The sequence below is a fragment of the Ascaphus truei genome, chromosome 19 (assembly GCF_040206685.1).
Source record: "Ascaphus truei isolate aAscTru1 chromosome 19, aAscTru1.hap1, whole genome shotgun sequence".
Classification (NCBI taxonomy): Eukaryota; Metazoa; Chordata; class Amphibia; order Anura; family Ascaphidae; genus Ascaphus; species Ascaphus truei.
This window is the reverse complement of record NC_134501.1, coordinates 10,755,136-10,773,277: the sequence shown is the minus strand read 5'-3', so window position 1 is coordinate 10,773,277 and position 18,142 is coordinate 10,755,136. Positions and strand designations below refer to the sequence as shown.

At 51.5% G+C, this 18,142-nt stretch overlaps 1 protein-coding gene across 2 annotated transcripts in view; it reads left to right on the top strand.

The window, feature by feature from the left end:
• The first annotated feature begins 5,006 nt into the window (after positions 1-5,006).
• DOK4 (docking protein 4) overlaps positions 5,007-18,142 on the top strand; it is a 36,513-nt gene continuing 23,377 nt past the window's right edge. Inside the window, exon 1 of one of the 2 annotated variants that reach the window (XM_075576511.1) lies at positions 5,007-5,226. In XM_075576511.1, coding sequence (XP_075432626.1) covers positions 5,161-5,226 — 66 coding nt within the window. In that variant the 5' untranslated portion in view covers positions 5,007-5,160. Of the gene's footprint in view, positions 5,227-15,033; positions 15,132-18,142 lie in introns of those variants that run through there. The other variant, XM_075576512.1, reaches the window with a different exon arrangement.

Below are 18,142 nucleotides of genomic sequence, written 5' to 3'. Positions count from 1 at the left end.
GTTGGTCTCTGGGGGAAGTTATTTTGTATTTGTGTGGTCATTTACATAATATTGGCAATTGTAGGCAGGCTGCATTGCATTTAGATTCATTCATTACTAAGTGCCTTGGCTTCTGCTCCTTCTGGGATTGCACAAACCTGTCCATTTAATTGCTGTATGAAATTAAGTTCAGCAGGAAAAGCACTCGGTCATCAAGTACCTTCCACGGGTGCATCGTTCACCTAAACTCGGCTCTCGTAAGAATCTGCGTAAATAAAATAGCCACTCCAGTAGGTTTTTTTTATAGTTTATTTAAACAAAAAATACATATGTTTCATCCCTTCCCTGAGCTAGTATATTGGCATTTTTATTTAAATAAATTATCAAAGACCACCGACGTGCCCGTGTATACTCATCAGCTGAGAGATGGACATGTTTGTTTCAGAAGGATATTTTTATTTTTTTAAACAAAAAAACTCAGCTGTAATATCACATTCTTCAAAGGAGGCGATGCCGGTCCGATTCCCAAAAACACAGATACCCAACAATCTCTGAGAAACCCCAAACATTACTATATATATATATATATATATATGTCAAAAGGAGTGTCCAATTCCCAGTCTCAGCGCTCCTTTTGTCCTTGGGCCAAGCACATGACCTTCCTGTACCTCGGGCACCACAATTAGACTCAGTGCAAAACAAATGTTACCCTGCAGAAGCTAAAGCCTATGATACTACCGATATCCTGTAACCCATTAGTTCCCAACTCCAGACCTCAAGAGCCCCCAACAGGCCAGGTTTTCATTACATCCCTGCTTGAGCACAGGTAGCGAAATCATTTTCTTAGTCGTTTTGTCCGAACCTCCTGTGCTGAGGGATTCCCTTGGGACCGGACCTGTTGGAGGTTCTTGAGTACTGGAGCTCGGAACCATGGCTATAACCCGACAAGTGGAGCAAAGGGTTTAAATACTGCAAAACAAACGGAAGAAAAACTGAAACCCAAAGATGCATTTAGGATTATCTTTCCTTCCTTAGAATATCATCGGAAATCCAAAGTATGACGAGAGGGATATAAAATAAATTTGGTGGTCAGATAAAAAGTCCAATAGAGGAGTAAGTAAACATTGCACAAACAATTTATTGGAAAAGAACAGGGTGCAGATTAGCCCACGATTGCTGATTAAAATGCCATGTGCTTATACTGTGCAAATCCAATGCTTACAACAGGTAAGTTACCCCAATGCAGAACATAGAAAAATTAGCTCCTGTTCACAATAAAATACACTTCCCAATAACACAGCACAGATGGAAGTCAGTGTCAGTGGTGCGTTAGCCACCCAATCCTGGGTATGTTGGTTTGTGATGGTGCCGGCACACGTGGGAGCTCGTACTAATTGTTGCAGTCCTGTACTTCGCAAAGGGTGCTTCGGTACCGCTGTGCTTTGTAGCCATTGAGGGTCCCCTCTGACGGCGCTCAAACTTTCGATCACGTCCGGTCTGCAACATACTGCTCCTGCTGCCACGTTCACACTGTCCAATCCTCTACCAAACCTGAAAGTCTTCAGGACCGCGCAGACCTGCCTTCAACATGGCCTTTTTAAAGACCCCTCTCCTTCTTAGTCCCACCTCTTCCACAGCCGTTATCATTGGCTGCTATCATATCCATTAACAGTCACATGTCCATAGCGCATTGGGAGGAACCTGCTAGGGGGCAGTGCAAGGGTGTGGATCTCATCACACAGGGGGTTACATAGGCACCACAACTTTATAAACATGCGTTTATAAAGCTCGCCATACATGGACACGCTTCACATTAGCCATATTAATTGATAGCAAATAATAAAGTTACTCTGTGCTTCTTCCCCTGCTGGCTCTCGCTACGCTGGGGAGGTACTTATGCTTGTTTCCCTTAGTATTGGCAATCCCCTGCATAGCGTCAATAGTAACCCATCTTAGGTTGGCCCCTGTTGGGAATACACTCTGCTTTCTGGGATCAGTGTCCCCTTACGGTGTACTGCATACGTATTCCATGCATATTGGATCGTGAGTTTACCAAGGACCTTCCGGTGGGGTCAATCTGATTATGCTCCAGGGCACTTTCTCTGAGAACTCCTGCTAAGCACATGCTCACTCGTCCCCGCATGAGAACAATCTTGGGCCATTACTGTAGACGCTAATTATATAAGGCACGTTCCTTAAATGAAAACTATAAACAGGGACTGGACACTGAAAATACATATCCATACACACATATATTTACAGGACTCACGGTGAGGCCTCTGTCAGAACTCAGAGGAACCTGCTTCTAGAACATTGGGAGGAGCTATATATACCCTTCTATCTCCCTATGGGACGTCACTGGACACAAGAACTGCAAGGGCGTGGCAGTCCCTTCTGCGCAATCATCCTACATAATATGATGGGGAGGGGCACTAACAAAGCGATCCCTCCCGGTTAATAAGGCTTTTAACTCCTTATATTTCTTAGTACTCCCCAAAAGGGGTCTGCACTTTAATAAATCTATAATGAATACACAAAAAAAAATGATATCCAAAAATACAAAATGTAACATAGAAATGAAAGCGTGGCTTCCTTCCCATGGAAATGCGGCACTGGAATGGCGCCTGTTTTTTTTTTTTTTACAGGAACACACAAAAAAAGATTATTTTTAAATAGATTGTGGAAGTTTTAAATTACAGACTAGCGGTACTGTGTAACCTCTGCTGCCATTGAACATTGACCACTAACCGCCAAGCACCGTCACTGACCCGTACCGATATAACCCTTTGCACCACAAGCAGTGGTCGCAAGACATAGCTGAGATGGATCGGGGGGGCTGGCCGCGGTGACAGTAAACGCACCACCTATAAAAAACATGTGCACTCCTTTTCCTAATCCCCTCACACTCTCTCTCTCTTACACTCTTCATGGATGAGCACATATTGCACTCTCACATACGTCAGCCTGCCACACACCTCTTTCTCCTGCTCCCTTCTCTCAGGAAGGAAACACACACACACAGAGTAATAAAACAGTCAGATGCAGAACAATCAAACACTTATTGAGACTGCCCGGCGCTGTCTCATCGATCAATTAAACAATCATCTCGGTGAGAGCGTTCATTCAGAGACGTTTTGGGACAGAGCCAGGAAGAGACCGTGCACAAGGAAATAAATGGATGTCAGAGTGTTTCATTTGTAACCCTTAGATGTTGCAGGCAGTGAAGGGGTTAAGAGATGCATTGTGAGGTTGTACAGGAACATAGTCTGTAAGGAAGGGGTTACGCGATGCACTGCTTCAGGAAGGCAGTTGAGCAATGCTCTGCAGACCTGTATCCCAGAAGGAATAAGTAATGCTTTTGTGATCCTTATCAGAAAAGAGACCACGAGATGCTCTGCAGATTGGCGTAGGGATGCCAGGAGGCTTCTCCAAAAATACCGGACACAATGGTGAAAGGTGTGACGTGCTCGAGACACGCACACCTCTCTCTGCTCCATTCTGTTTCCTCCTCTCCTTGGCCCCACCCCCAGGCTCCTGACACCTCCTCCTGATTGGCTGCATTACCCAGCAGAAGCTAATCAGGATGAAGGAAGCTGCCCAGCTCCCTAGCAACAGCCCTGCTCGGGGAAATCCCGCAGCCCCCCAAGCCGGTCAGGTCACTATGTCCAGAGAGGTAATACCGGTATACACACACATGTCCAGTATTACCTCTCATTCTTTACTGGACATTGTGTCCAAACACAGGGCAGTCCGGTTCAATACTGGACACCTGGTAACCCTGATGCTCTGCAGATGTGTATCAGGGAGGCATTATGTTACCCTTCCAGCAGCTAAGAGGGTTAAGCGATGCTCTGCATTGTTTTTCAGGCAAGTCTCTGGCAATGAAGAGGTTACACTTCTTTAACACATTCTCAGGCCAACACAGTTGCTGAAGCAATTTCATGCAAGAAAGGAGTTAATGGTTACAAGATTCTCCCATCTGTGTTCCCTATGACCTATATCTGCTAATTAATATGTATATCTCTCTCACGGGGAATAAACTCCAGGTACACTTTAATGATGCACGTATACTCCTAGTGTGTCTGTAAACCTCCCAACACACTGCACTGTGCCACTTAGATGGTAAGCTCTTTGGGTGAGGAAGGGTCTCCCTTTGCTCTCATTTTCCATTATCTTACCCGCTTGGTAATTATAGGTTGGTGCAGACACGATCGTGTGTCGGGACTTTAAAAAGCACAAAGCTTTGGATGCTAACTCGCCCGCTGCATCGTGTATCACTGTGCCCACCTGACGAGGGGCCTTCGACGCCAGAAAACGTTGTGCGCTATTTGGACGGCAGCTCAATACAAGAAGAAACGCTTTGCACATATGTTCCAGTAACAAATCTTTATTTGGATGCAACAGATCCATTACCAGCGGCAATATGAGTAGCTCCGTGACTGATACTTTACACCTCAGACATAAACCTAGACGCACTTACCAGAACGCCCTCCCACTGTCTCTGTGCGTTCTCCCTACCTACCAATTAGATTGTAAGCTCTTCGGGGCAGGGACTCCTTTTCCTAAATGTCACTTTTATGTCTGAAGCGCTTATTCCCATTATGTGTTCTTAGTATTATTTGTTATTTATATGATTGTCACATATATTACTGCTGTGAAGCGCTGTGTACATTAATGGCGCTATATAAATAAAGACATGCATACTGTACATACCATATTTATGTGGTCATTTGCCTGTTGCACTTATCCCCATTGTTTGCCATTGATGCACGCTGTCATTTGGTACAGCGCTGCGTACACTGTTGCCGATACATAAATACAGTGAGGGAGGCAGGGCGCTGAGGATGTTGGTTGGATCCAGACCGTATACAGCATCCCCCCCTCACCCAGGGGAGAGTGGTTCAGTCCGCGTCTGACAGGAGGCGGAGGAAGCGCAGCGATCGGGAGAGAACAAGAAGAAAGGGGGGGGGAGGGAGAGACAAAAAAAAAGGGAGGGGAGGGGGAAGGATGTGAGAAGAAGAGGAGGATGTGAGAAGGAGAGGAGAGGCGAGGAGGATGTGAGGAGGAGGAGGAGGAGGAGGAGGATGTGAGAGGGAGACGCGGAGCCTGCTCTGTTGTTGTGCCGGAGAAGAAGGATGCCGAGGGGGGGAGGATGAGAGACGGGCATGTGTGAGCTGCGTCATGGCCACCAACTCCACGGACATCGTCAGGCAGGGCTACGTGAGGATGAAGAGCAGGAAGCTGGGGGTGTGTGAGAGCCGAGGGGCGCACCCTGTGCCCCCGCGTTACTGCATGGACATTCTGCACACCCGTTACTGCATGCAGTGTGCCCCCCCCCTCATTACTGCATGCAGTGTGCCCCCCCCTCATTACTGCATGCAGTGTGCCCCCCTCATTACTGCATGTAGTGTGCCCCCCCTCATTACTGCATGCAGTGTTCCCCCCCTCATTACTGCATGCAGTGTGCCCCCCTCATTACTGCATGCAGTGTGCCCCCCCTCATTACTGCATGCAGTGTGCCCCCCCTCATTAATGCACGCAGTGTGCCCCCCCTCATTACTGCATGCAGTGTGCCCCCCCTCATTACTGCATGCAGTGTGCCCCCTGTGTCATTAATGCATGCAGTGTGCCCCCTGTCATTAATGCATGCAGTGTGCCCCCCTGTCATTAATGCATGCAGTGTGCCCCCTGTCATTAATGCATGCAGTGTGCCCCCTGTCATTAATGCATGCAGTGTGCCCCCTGTCATTAATGCATGCAGTGTGCCCCCTGTCATTAATGCATGCAGTGTGCCCCCTGTCATTAATGCATGCAGTGTGCCCCCTGTCATTAATGCATGCAGTGTGCCCCCTGTCATTACTGCATCCACTGCCAGTGTGCCTCCCCTGTCATTACTGCATGCACTGCCAGTGTGCCCCCTGTCATTACTGCATGCACAGACAGCCAGTGTACCCCCCCTGCACAGACAGCCAGTGTACCCCCCCTGCACAGACAGCCAGTGTACCCCCCCTGCACAGACAGCCAGTGTACCCCCCCTGCACAGACGGCCGGTGTACCCCCCCTGCACAGACAGCCAGTGTACCCCCCCTGCACAGACAGCCAGTGTACCCCCCCTGCACTGACAGCCAGTGTACCCCCCCCCCTGCACAGACAGCCAGTGTACCCCCCCTGCACCGACAGCCAGTGTACCCCCCCCTGCACAGACAGCCAGTGTACCCCCCCCCGTGCAGACAGCCAGTGTACCCCCCCGTGCAGACAGCCAGTGTCCCCCTGCACAGACAGCCGGTGTACCCCCCCCCCCTGCACACACAGCCAGTGTACCCCCCCCCCCCCCTCACACACAGCCAGTGTACCCCCCCTGCAGACAGCCAGTGTACCCCCCCCTGCAGACAGCCAGTGTACCCCCCCTGCAGACAGCCGGTGTACCCATCCCTGCAGACAGCCAGTGTACCCCCCCCTGCAGACAGCCAGTGTACCCCCCCTGCAGACAGCCAGTGTACCCCCCCTGCAGACAGCCAGTGTACCCCCCCTGCAGACAGCCAGTGTACCCCCCCTGCAGACAGCCAGTGTACCCATCCCTGCAGACAGCCAGTGTACCCCCCCTCCTGCAGACAGCCAGTGTACCCCCCCCTGCAGACAGCCAGTGTACCCATCCCTGCAGACAGCCAGTGTCCCCCTGCCAAGACAGCCAGTGTCCCCCCGCCCACCCTGCCCAGACAGCCAGTGTCCCCCTGATAAGACAGCCAGTGTACCCCCGCCCCCCCTGCCCAGACAGACTGTAAGAGATGTGTGCAGAGGTTCATATAATGGAGACTGTTTTAGGGTGAAATTATATCTTGGCTTTATTGAGCCTGTTCCTTTATCCAGGCAAAACATACAAAAACCGACAAAATAACAAACCCCTATCCCCGTGTAAGGGCTACATTACTGCCCCAGACCCTATCTGAAGGACTGGAGGGATATTCCCATTACCAGCCTATCACCCCAAAGTCTCAGGAGGTACCTTATGCAGGTGGCCCTCCATGTCAGTCTCTGGCAGGTTCCTGGTTCCTCTGTGTCCAGGAAATATAGGTCTCTGGTGTCTGGGTGTCTTGATCTCAGTACAGTCTTTGTGCTCAAGACGGTGTCTGTGTGCAGGCTTCTCTGCTCTCCTTCTGTCAGCCCAAATGTGAGCTAAGGAAAAATCTCTCTCCTGTTTCTCACATGAGGCTTTTTACAGAGCTCTCATTAGTCCAGGTGGAGACTAGTTAGTTGAGTGGCTGCAATCAGCTATCTCTCTGCTGGATTCTCAGAGCTCTGAGGCTGCTTTAATTAAACAGGGATAAGTCCCTGTAACACAAACCGTGTGCCCCCCCCAGCAAGCCAGTGTACCCCTTGCACAGACAGCCAGTGTACCCCCCCACACATACAGACAGCCAGTGTACCCCCCCTGCACAGCAAGCCAGTGTACCCCCCCCACACACACAGACAGCCAGTGTAACCCCCCTGCACAGACAGCCAGTGTTGTCGCCCCCCTGCACAGACAGCCAGTGTCCCCCCCCTGCACAGACAACCAGTGTCGCCCCCCCCTGCACAGACAGCCAGTGCCCTCCCCCCTGCACAGTCAGTGTACCCCCCACCTGCACAGACAGCCAGTGTACCCCCCACCTGCACAGACAGCCAGTGTAACCCCCCCCCCCTTGTACAGACAGCCAGTGTAACCCCCACCTGCACAGACAGCCGGTGTACCCCCCACCTGCACAGACAGCCGGTGTACCCCCCACCTGTACAGACATCCAGTGTACCCCCCCTGCACAGACAGCCAGTGTACCCCCCTGCACAAACAGCCGATGTACCCCCCATCTGCACAGACAGCCAGTGTACCCCCCATCTGCACAGACAGCCAGTGTACCCCCCACCTGTACAGACATCCAGTGTACCCCCCACCTGTACAGACATCCAGTGTACCCCCCCTGCACAGACAGCCAGTGCCCCCCCTGCACAGACAGCCAGTGTCGTCCCCCCCCCCCTGCACAGCCAGTGTACCCCCCCTGCACAGACAGCCAGTGTACTCCCCCTGCACAGACAGCCAGTGCCCCCTCCTGCACAGACAGCCAGTGTCGTCACCCCCCTGCACAGCCAGTGTTCCCCCCCTGCACATACAGCCAGTGTCGTCGCCCCCGTGCACAGACAGCCAGTGTACCCCCCCTGCACAGACAGCCAGTGTCGTCACCCCCCTGCACAGCCAGTGTACCCCCCCCTGCACATACAGCCAGTGTCGTCGCCCCCCTGCACAGACAGCCAGTGTACCCCCCACCTGCACAGACAGCCGGTGTACCCCCCACCTGCACAGACAGCCAGTGTACCCCCCACCTGCACAGACAGCCGGTGTACCCCCCACCTGCACAGACAGCCGGTGTATCCCCCACCTGCACAGACAGCCGGTGTACCCCCCACCTGCACAGACAGCCGGTGTACCCCCCACCTGCACAGACAGCCGGTGCCCCCCCCCCTGCACAGATAGCCGGTGTACCCCCCACCTGCACAGACAGCCGGTGTACCCCCCACCTGCACAGACAGCCAGTGTACCCCCCCCCCTGCACAGTCAGTGTAACCCCCCCTGCACAGACAGCCAGTGTACGCCCCCCTTATTACTACATGCACAACCATACAGTGTAGCCGACCATTACTACATGCACAGACCAAGTGTACCCCTCCTCACTGCTGCATGTACTGCGCAGACGTGTTCCCCCTCATTACTGCATGCACAGCCAGACACTGTGCCCCCTGTACATGCACAGCCAGACACTGTGCCCCCTGTACATGCACTGCCAGACACTGTGCCCCCTGTACATGCACTGCCAGACACTGTGCCCCCTGTACATGCACAGCCAGACACTGTGCCCCCTGTACATGCACTGCCAGACACTGTGCCCCCTGTACATGCACTGCCAGACACTGTGCCCCTTGTACATGCACAGCCAGACACTGTGCCCCCTGTACATGCACAGCCAGACACTGTGCCCCCTGTACATACACTGCCAGACACTGTGCCCCCTGTACATGCACTGCCAGACACTGTGCCCCCTGTACATGCACTGCCAGACACTGTGCTCCCTGTACATGCACAGCCAGACACTGTGCCCCCTGTACATGCACTGCCAGACACTGTGCCCCCTGTACATGCACTGCCAGACACTGTGCCCCTTGTACATGCACAGCCAGACACTGTGCCCCCTGTACATGCACAGCCAGACACTGTGCCCCCTGTACATACACTGCCAGACACTGTGCCCCCTGAACATGCACAGCCAGACACTGTGCCCCCTGTACATGCACAGCCAGACACTGTGCCCCATGTACATGCACAGCCAGACACTGTGCCCCCTGTACATGCACAGCCAGACACTGTGCCCCCTGTACATGCACTGCCAGACACTGTGCCCCCTGTACATGCACTGCCAGACACTGTGCCCCCTGTACATGCACAGCCAGACACTGTGCCCCCTGTACATGCACTGCCAGACACTGTGCCCCTTGTACATGCACTGCCAGACACTGTGCCCCCTGTACATGCACTGCCAGACACTGTGCCCCCTGTACATGCACTGCCAGACACTGTGCCCCCTGTACATGCACTGCCAGACACTGTGCCCCTTGTACATGCACAGCCAGACACTGTGCCCCCTGTACATGCACAGCCAGACACTGTGCCCCCTGTACATGCACAGGCAGACACTGTGCCCCCTGTACATGCACTGCCAGACACTGTGCCCCCTGTACATGCACAGCCAGACACTGTGCCCCCTGTACATGCACTGCCAGACACTGTGCCCCCTGTACATGCACTGCCAGACACTGTGCCCCTTGTACATGCACAGCCAGACACTGTGCCCCCTGTACATGCACAGCCAGACACTGTGCCCCCTGTACATACACTGCCAGACACTGTGCCCCCTGAACATGCACAGCCAGACACTGTGCCCCCTGTACATGCACAGCCAGACACTGTGCCCCCTGTACATGCACAGCCAGACACTGTGCCCCCTGTACATGCACAGCCAGACACTGTGCCCCCTGTACATGCACAGCCAGACACTGTGCCCCCTGTACATGCACTGCTAGATTGTGTCCCCCATTACTACAGCCAGACTGTGTTTAACCACCTCCCCTCCTCCCCCGCCCCCTCTATTAGTGCATAAACTGCACAGAGACACAGTTCCCCCATTACTGCATGGGTTCCCAGAGTATAACCCCCATTACTGCATGGGTTCCCAGAGTATATCCCCCCATTACTGCATGGGTTCCCAGAGTATATCCCCCCATTACTGCATGGGTTCCCAGAGTATATCCCCCCATTACTGCATTGGTTCCCAGAGTATATCCCCCATTACTGCATTGGTTCCCAGAGTATATCCCCCATTACTGCATGGGTTCCCAGAGTATATCCCCCCATTACTGCATGGGTTCCCAGAGTATATCCCCCCATTACTGCATGGGTTCCCAGAGTATATCCCCCCATTACTGCATGGGTTCCCAGAGTATATCCCCCCATTACTGCATGGGTTCCCAGAGTATATCCCCCCCCATTACTGCATGAGTTCCCAGAGTATATTCCCCCCATTACTGCATGGGTTCCCAGAGTATATCCCCCCCATTACTGCATGGGTTCCCAGAGTATAACCCCCCATTACTGCGTGGGTTCCCAGAGTATATCCCCCCCCCATTACTGCATGGGTTCCCAGAGTATATCCCCCCATTACTGCATGGGTTCCCAGAGTATATCCCCCATTACTGCATGGGTTCCCAGAGTATATCCCCCCATTACTGCATGGGTTCCCAGAGTATAACCCCCATTACTGCATGGGTTCCCAGCGTATATCCCCCATTACTGCATGGGTTCCCAGCGTATACCCCCCATTACTGCATGGGTTCCCAGAGTATAACCCCCATTACTGCATGGGTTCCCAGCGTATATCCCCCCATTACTGCATGGGTTCCCAGCGTATAACCCCCATTACTGCATGGGTTCCCAGCGTATACCCCCCCCCCATTACTGCATGGGTTCCCAGAGTATATCCCCCCATTACTGCATGGGTTGCCAGAGTATATCCCCCCATTACTGCATGGGTTCCCAGCGTATAACCCCCATTACTGCATGGGTTCCCAGCGTATACCCCCCCCCCATTACTGCATGGGTTCCCAGAGTATATCCCCCATTACTGCATGGGTTCCCAGAGTATATCCCCCCATTACTGCATGGGTTCCCAGCGTATAACCCCCATTACTGCATGGGTTCCCAGAGTATATCCCCCCATTACTGCATGGGTTCCCAGAGTATATCCCCCCCATTACTGCATGGGTTCCCAGAGTATATCCCCCCATTACTGCATGGGTTCCCAGAGTATATCCCCCCATTACTGCATGGGTACCCAGAGTATATCCCCCCATTACTGCATGGGTTCCCAGAGTATATCCCCCCATTACTGCATGGGTTCCCAGAGTATATCCCCCATTACTGCATGGGTTCCCAGAGTATATCCCCCCATTACTGCATGGGTTCCCAGCGTATAACCCCCATTACTGCATGGGTTCCCAGCGTATACCTCCCCCCCCCCCCATTACTGCATGGGTTCCCAGAGTATATCCCCCATTACTGCATGGGTTCCCAGAGTATATCCCCCCATTACTGCATGGGTTCCCAGCGTATAACCCCCATTACTGCATGGGTTCCCAGAGTATATCCCCCCATTACTGCATGGGTTCCCAGAGTATATCCCCCCATTACTGCATGGGTTCCCAGAGTATATCCCCCCATTACTGCATGGGTTCCCAGAGTATATCCCCCCCATTACTGCATGGGTTCCCAGAGTATATCCCCCCCATTACTGCATTGGTTCCCAGAGTATATCCCCCCATTACTGCATGGGTTCCCAGAGTATATCCCCCCATTACTGCATGGGTTCCCAGAGTATATCCCCCCCATTACTGCATGGGTTCCCAGAGTATATCCCCCCCATTACTGCATTGGTTCTCAGAGTATATCCCCCCATTACTGCATGGGTTCCCAGCGTATAACCCCCCCATTACTGCATGGGTTCCCAGAGTATATCCCCCCATTACTGCATGGGTTCCCAGCGTATACCCCCCCCCCCCACCATTACTGCATGGATTCCCAGCGTATAACCCCCATTACTGCATGGGTTCCCAGAGTATATCCCCCCATTACTGCATGGGTTCCCAGAGTATATCCCCCCCATTACTGCATGGGTTCCCAGCGTATAACCCCCATTACTGCATGGGTTCCCAGAGTATATCCCCCCATTACTGCATGGGTTCCCAGAGTATATCCCCCCATTACTGCATGGGTTCCTAGAGTATATCCCCCCATTACTGCATGGGTTCCCAGAGTATATCCCCCCATTACTGCATGGGTTCCCAGCGTATAACCCCCCCATTACTGCATGGGTTCCCAGAGTATAACCCCCCATTACTGCATGGGTTCCCAGAGTATATTCCCCCCATTACTGCATGGGTTCCCAGCGTATATCCCCCCCATTACTGCATGGGTTCCCAGAGTATATTCCCCCCATTACTGCATGGGTTCCCAGCGTATAATCCCCCATTACTGCATGGGTTCCCAGAGTATATCCCCCCATTACTGCATGGGTTCCCAGAGTATATCCCCCCATTACTGCATGGGTTCCCAGCGTATAATCCCCCATTACTGCATGGGTTCCCAGAGTATACCCCCCCCCATTACTGCATGGGTTCCCAGAGTATAACCCCCATTACTGCATGGGTTCCCAGAGTATATCCCCCCATTACTGCATGGGTTCCCAGAGTATATCCCCCCATTACTGCATGGGTTCCCAGCGTATAACCCCCATTACTGCATGGGTTCCCAGAGTATATCCCCCCATTACTGCATGGGTTCCCAGCGTAAACCCCCATTACTGCATGGGTTCCCAGAGTATATCCCCCCATTACTGCATGGGTTCCCAGAGTATATCCCCCCATTACTGCATGGGTTCCCAGAGTATATCCCCCCATTACTGCATGAGTTCCCAGAGTATATCCCCCCCATTACTGCATGGGTTCCCAGAGTATATCCCTCCATTACTGCATGGGTTCCCAGCGTATACCCCCCCCCCCCCCATTACGACATGCACTGCAAATTGAGACTGTGCCCCTCATTACTGCATGAATTTTACAGCGAGACCACGTGCCCCCTACTTTCTGCATGTACTGTGCAGCCAGGGTTCTGCTTGCCCCACCCTTTTTTCCATGCATTATGGGGGCAGACAATGTGTCCCCTTGTATTCCTATACTGCACAGCCAGACCCTCTACATCCTATTACTTGATACACAGTACAGTACCTGTACATCCTCTAACATCCTTCCAAATCACTGCACAACCAGACTTCTTACTCATTCCCATTAAAATATTCACTTTACAGCTAGACCTTTATCCTCTATCCCAGCTATAAATACTTAATTGACATAGCTCAGTGATTTCCATGGATACCTTATATGTCACGTAAATAGGAGCATTTCCAGGTCTCCTACTCATTTATATAACTTCATGCTCAAGACACTGTATCCACCTCGATCCATTCCCTCTGTTACTTAATGATGGCATCAGGCCATGGCCAGACCTATAACCTATATCACAAGAGTAGTCTTCATGGCCAGACAGCTTTCACCATCCGTGTAGTTACTGCACCTTTACATTCTCCCCCACTGCACAGTGAGATCTTGTATGGCTGCAGACTCCACTACATACAGTACACCACATCTGCTGATACTTCATATTACTGCTTGACTAATACCACAACCTTCTATTATTATTATTATTATCTTGTGCTGTTGGACTATATACATGCAGAGCATCACTTAATCCCTATTGCTGTATATATTGCATGGTCAGATCTTTGCTCTCCTCACGCAATGCATGTTACTGAATGCAGTGCTCAGCTTGAGCTTTACCAACCAACAATTTATGCAATGGATATATGGCGAGACTCGCACCTTTATCACTGCTTGCAATGCAACAGCTTCTTTAAAAGCAGATGTATATCTCAATGTATCGTTCTGGTAAAGTATGATCTGGGAGTCTCCATCCATCATCACTGCGCGCTGTGCACCTGTACGCTACTTAACCACATTATTGCTGGAACTAATCCTCTATCTCTCATATATTAGCACAACACTCTCTTCACTGAGCAATGCATGGACAGTCTCTATACACAGACAAAAAAGAGAAAAGGGCCGCAGTCTCGCAACTCACTGCTTGGTCACTGTCACCAGAATAAGACTCTCCAGTCCATATGTTGAAATACATTGTGCCCTTTATTGTGGAGCATGCAACGTAGGAACACGACTATTCAAGCCTCTACAGGCGTTTCTACAGGTGAGTCAGAAAGAAAAAGTCCTTAAAGGCTTAAAACGTCGTGTTATTCCTTTGCATGCTCCACAATATATGGCAACGCTTATTTTTTCACGTATGGACTGGAGTGTCTGATTGTGGTGAAAATGACCAAGCAGTAAGTTGTCAGTGCTACCTTTTTGTTTCTCTCTTTTTTGGTATGGCCGCAACATATAGGTTTAGCACTTTTATAATTATTGTTCTTCCTTTTTGCTCATCTGTATCTTACAGCTGTCGGTAAGTCACTATATACCCCATAACAGCCCTTCAGAACCTTTTATGATATTGTCCTTCCATCCAGGCTCTAGCACACGTATCGCAAAGCCAGGTTCCCTGATAACTCTTCTCTCGCTGTCACCCATTCCAGAAGAGTGGTTTTATCTATGTGCAATGTGTGCACTTTAACGTCTCAACTTTCCACCTGTCTGCACTACATAACTAGACTGTGTAACTGCCATTACTGCATGTGCTAATCCCGTACCCTCACCACATCTTAAACTAGACACGCAGAACAATACATTCCCCCCATTATGACAAACTAGCCTTCGATGACCCCTTCCATTGCCCACTTTGCACTGTTTTTTTCATTCCTTTCACTGCATGCAATTCTTCCTCCTCCAGCCATTCCCTGCAATGCACAGCTATACAGTCATTCACTTTCCCCCAACCTCTCCATTACTGCATGGAATCTGCAACTAGACGCCTGGTCACTTCATGCACTAAGATTTATCCAGTGCACAGCAAGGTAACAACAGGCTGCACTGGGAGACCACGTCTCATGCTCTTTGTACCCATTCCTGCACCAGGCCATGTAGTCCTGGGGGGGGGGATGCAGATTTCGGGCACTACTGCTCGGAAACCCCAAGACGTCTGTGTGACAGCGCCCTGGTCGGCACTATCGCCGTTTAATAAATAACCCCCTCAGTCCATTAGCATGCTCTGCCAACATACACTTCAAGACAAGTCTCTTTATATTGCCTGCACTAAATAGCAGAGCCTCCTACACTGAATTAAGTTTTATTATCCTTATCATTTATTTATAATGCCCTAACATATTCTGCATCGGAGTACAATGGCGGGTGTATAGGCAATAATGCAATTATAACATTAACAAACTGGTACAGTAGGTAGTCATTAGGAGGACCCTACTGCGTGGAGCTTCTAAGCGGAAGAACTACAGTATCTGACCTTCTCAATTAGTGCATAACTAGACCTTTTTATCTCCCATTCATGGGTCAAGATGGTCTTTTCCAGTCTATAAAACACTTCACCAGTACTTCATGATTTCGTCGTCCAGATGTTGCATCCATCATTTCTCAGAAACTCTGAACACTCATCACCACTGTTTTGGCCATACTGACCAACACCTGAAAACTCTTGAGTGAGATTCGGTAGTAAAATGTGGGAAATCGCATATTTCATTGACTGGCATTGGGATGAGGGATTTTCTTCAGGAAGAAAGTTTGAAAGAGGATACATTTTGAATTGAATGTTAAAGCAGCAATTGCTGCTGGCCCAATTTTTATATATAGGTGCAAAGCAGAGGGTCTCCAGAACTGGACCACATTCATTTCAGCTCCGGCAATACCCTTGTTCCCAAGATATGTACTGGGAAATGTGCTGACTGTTACTTCCTGGTATTTAAATCTCACAGGTCACACGGGCCAATAGGAAGTGTCATCGCTTCCTATTGGCCCACGCAACACAGGAGATTTAAACACCCTTTTGTTCCCCCTGGAGAAGATATTACAGGCGGCCCCTTCCACGGTACATATCCTGGGAACCAGAAGGTCCCCGGAGCTGAAATAAACGCAGTTCAGCACTGGAGACCCCTTCCTTCCCATCTATGTAAAAAAAATGGCAGGTGGAACTGCTCCTTTTTAAGGGAGTTTCTCACATACATAGGGAGGATCCGGTCAGTATGCACAGGATTTACATCGACTCGTTCCCTTAGTATATATGCTGTATGCACAGGATTTACATCGACTCGTTCCCTTAGTAGTATATATGCTGTATGCACAGGATTTACATCGACTCGTTCCCTTAGTAGTATATATGCTGTATGCACAGGATTTACATCGACTCGTTCCCTTAGTATATATGCTGTATGCACAGGATTTACATCGACTCGTTCCCTTAGTATATATGCTGTATGCACAGGATTTAAATCGACTCGTTCCCTTAGTAGTATATATGCTGTATGCACAGGATTTACATCGACTCGTTCCCTTAGTATATATGCTGTATGCACAGGATTTACATCGACTCGTTCCCTTAGTATATATGCTGTATGCACAGGATTTACATCGACTCGTTCCCTTAGTAGTATATATGCTGTATGCACAGGATTTACATCGACTCGTTCCCTTAGTATATATGCTGTATGCACAGGATTTACAGCGACTTGTTCCCTTAGTAGTATATATGCTGTATGCACAGGATTTACATCGACTCGTTCCCTTAGTATATATGCTGTATGCACAGGATTTACATCGACTCGTTCCCTTAGTAGTATATATGCTGTATGCACAGGATTTACATCGACTCGTTCCCTTAGTAGTATATATGCTGTATGCACAGGATTTACATCGACTCGTTCCCTTAGTATATATGCTTTACTACTTTACACTCTACTCATCATGCACATTGTGCGGGATTGGTTGGCACATCTTTATACTATATTAGTGAAAGCACTGTATGTTTGCCTGCCTGGATGTCCGGTGTCCCTAGCGGCAATCTCATTGGTCCCTTGGCCCGCCCGCCCCCGCACACCTCTCATTGGGCTCACACACTCACACCACCCCCTTGGCCCGCCCCCGCACACCTCTCATTGGCCTGAGGCGGAGTGACGGGCCAAAGGTCCAAAAAAACAAACAAAAAAAAAACACACACACACACACACACACACACACACACACGGTGTTACATACATTAGCGGGGCTCACAGTGTTAGCAGCACATCTCCCGCTCTCTTCCCCACCGGTCCCGGAGGCTCCGCCTCTCCCTCCGCCTCTCCCTGTTTCCCGCGCTTTCACCCCCCCCCCCCCTCCACGTGGGAGCTGCCGGACGGGTGAGGGAGCTGCCGGACGGGTGAGGGAGCTGCCGGACGGGTGAGTGAGCGGCCTTCACCTCCCCTCCCTTCACCTCCCCTCACTACTTCCCCTCCACCCCCCCCGGCGCTGCTACAGTCAGCGGGGGAGCGGAGTGATCACCTCCCCTCACTCACTTCCCCTCCACCCCCCCCCCCCCGGCGCCGCTACACTCAGTGGGGGAGCGGAGTGATCACCTCCCCTCACTCACTTCCCCTCCACCCCCCCCCCCCCGGCGCCGCTACACTCAGTGGGGGAGCGGAGTGATCACCTCCCCTCACTCACTTCCCCTCCACCCCCCCCCCCCCGGCGCCGCTACACTCAGTGGGGGAGCGGAGTGATCACCTCCCCTCACTCACTTCCCCTCCACCCCCCCCCCCCCGGCGCCGCTACACTCAGTGGGGGAGCGGAGTGATCACCTCCCCTCACTCACTTCCCCTCCCCCCCCCCCCCCCCCCCGGCGCCGCTACAGTCAGCGGGGGAGCGGCCACAACACGCTGCCTCAGATCCACGTGGGAGCTGCCGGACGGGTGAGTGAGCGGCCTTCACCTCCCCTCACCCACCCCTCACTACACTTCCCCTCCCTTCCACATCCCCTCCACCCCCCCTTCCCACCTCCCCTCCACCCCCCCTCCACCTCCCCTCACCCACCCCTCACTACACTTCC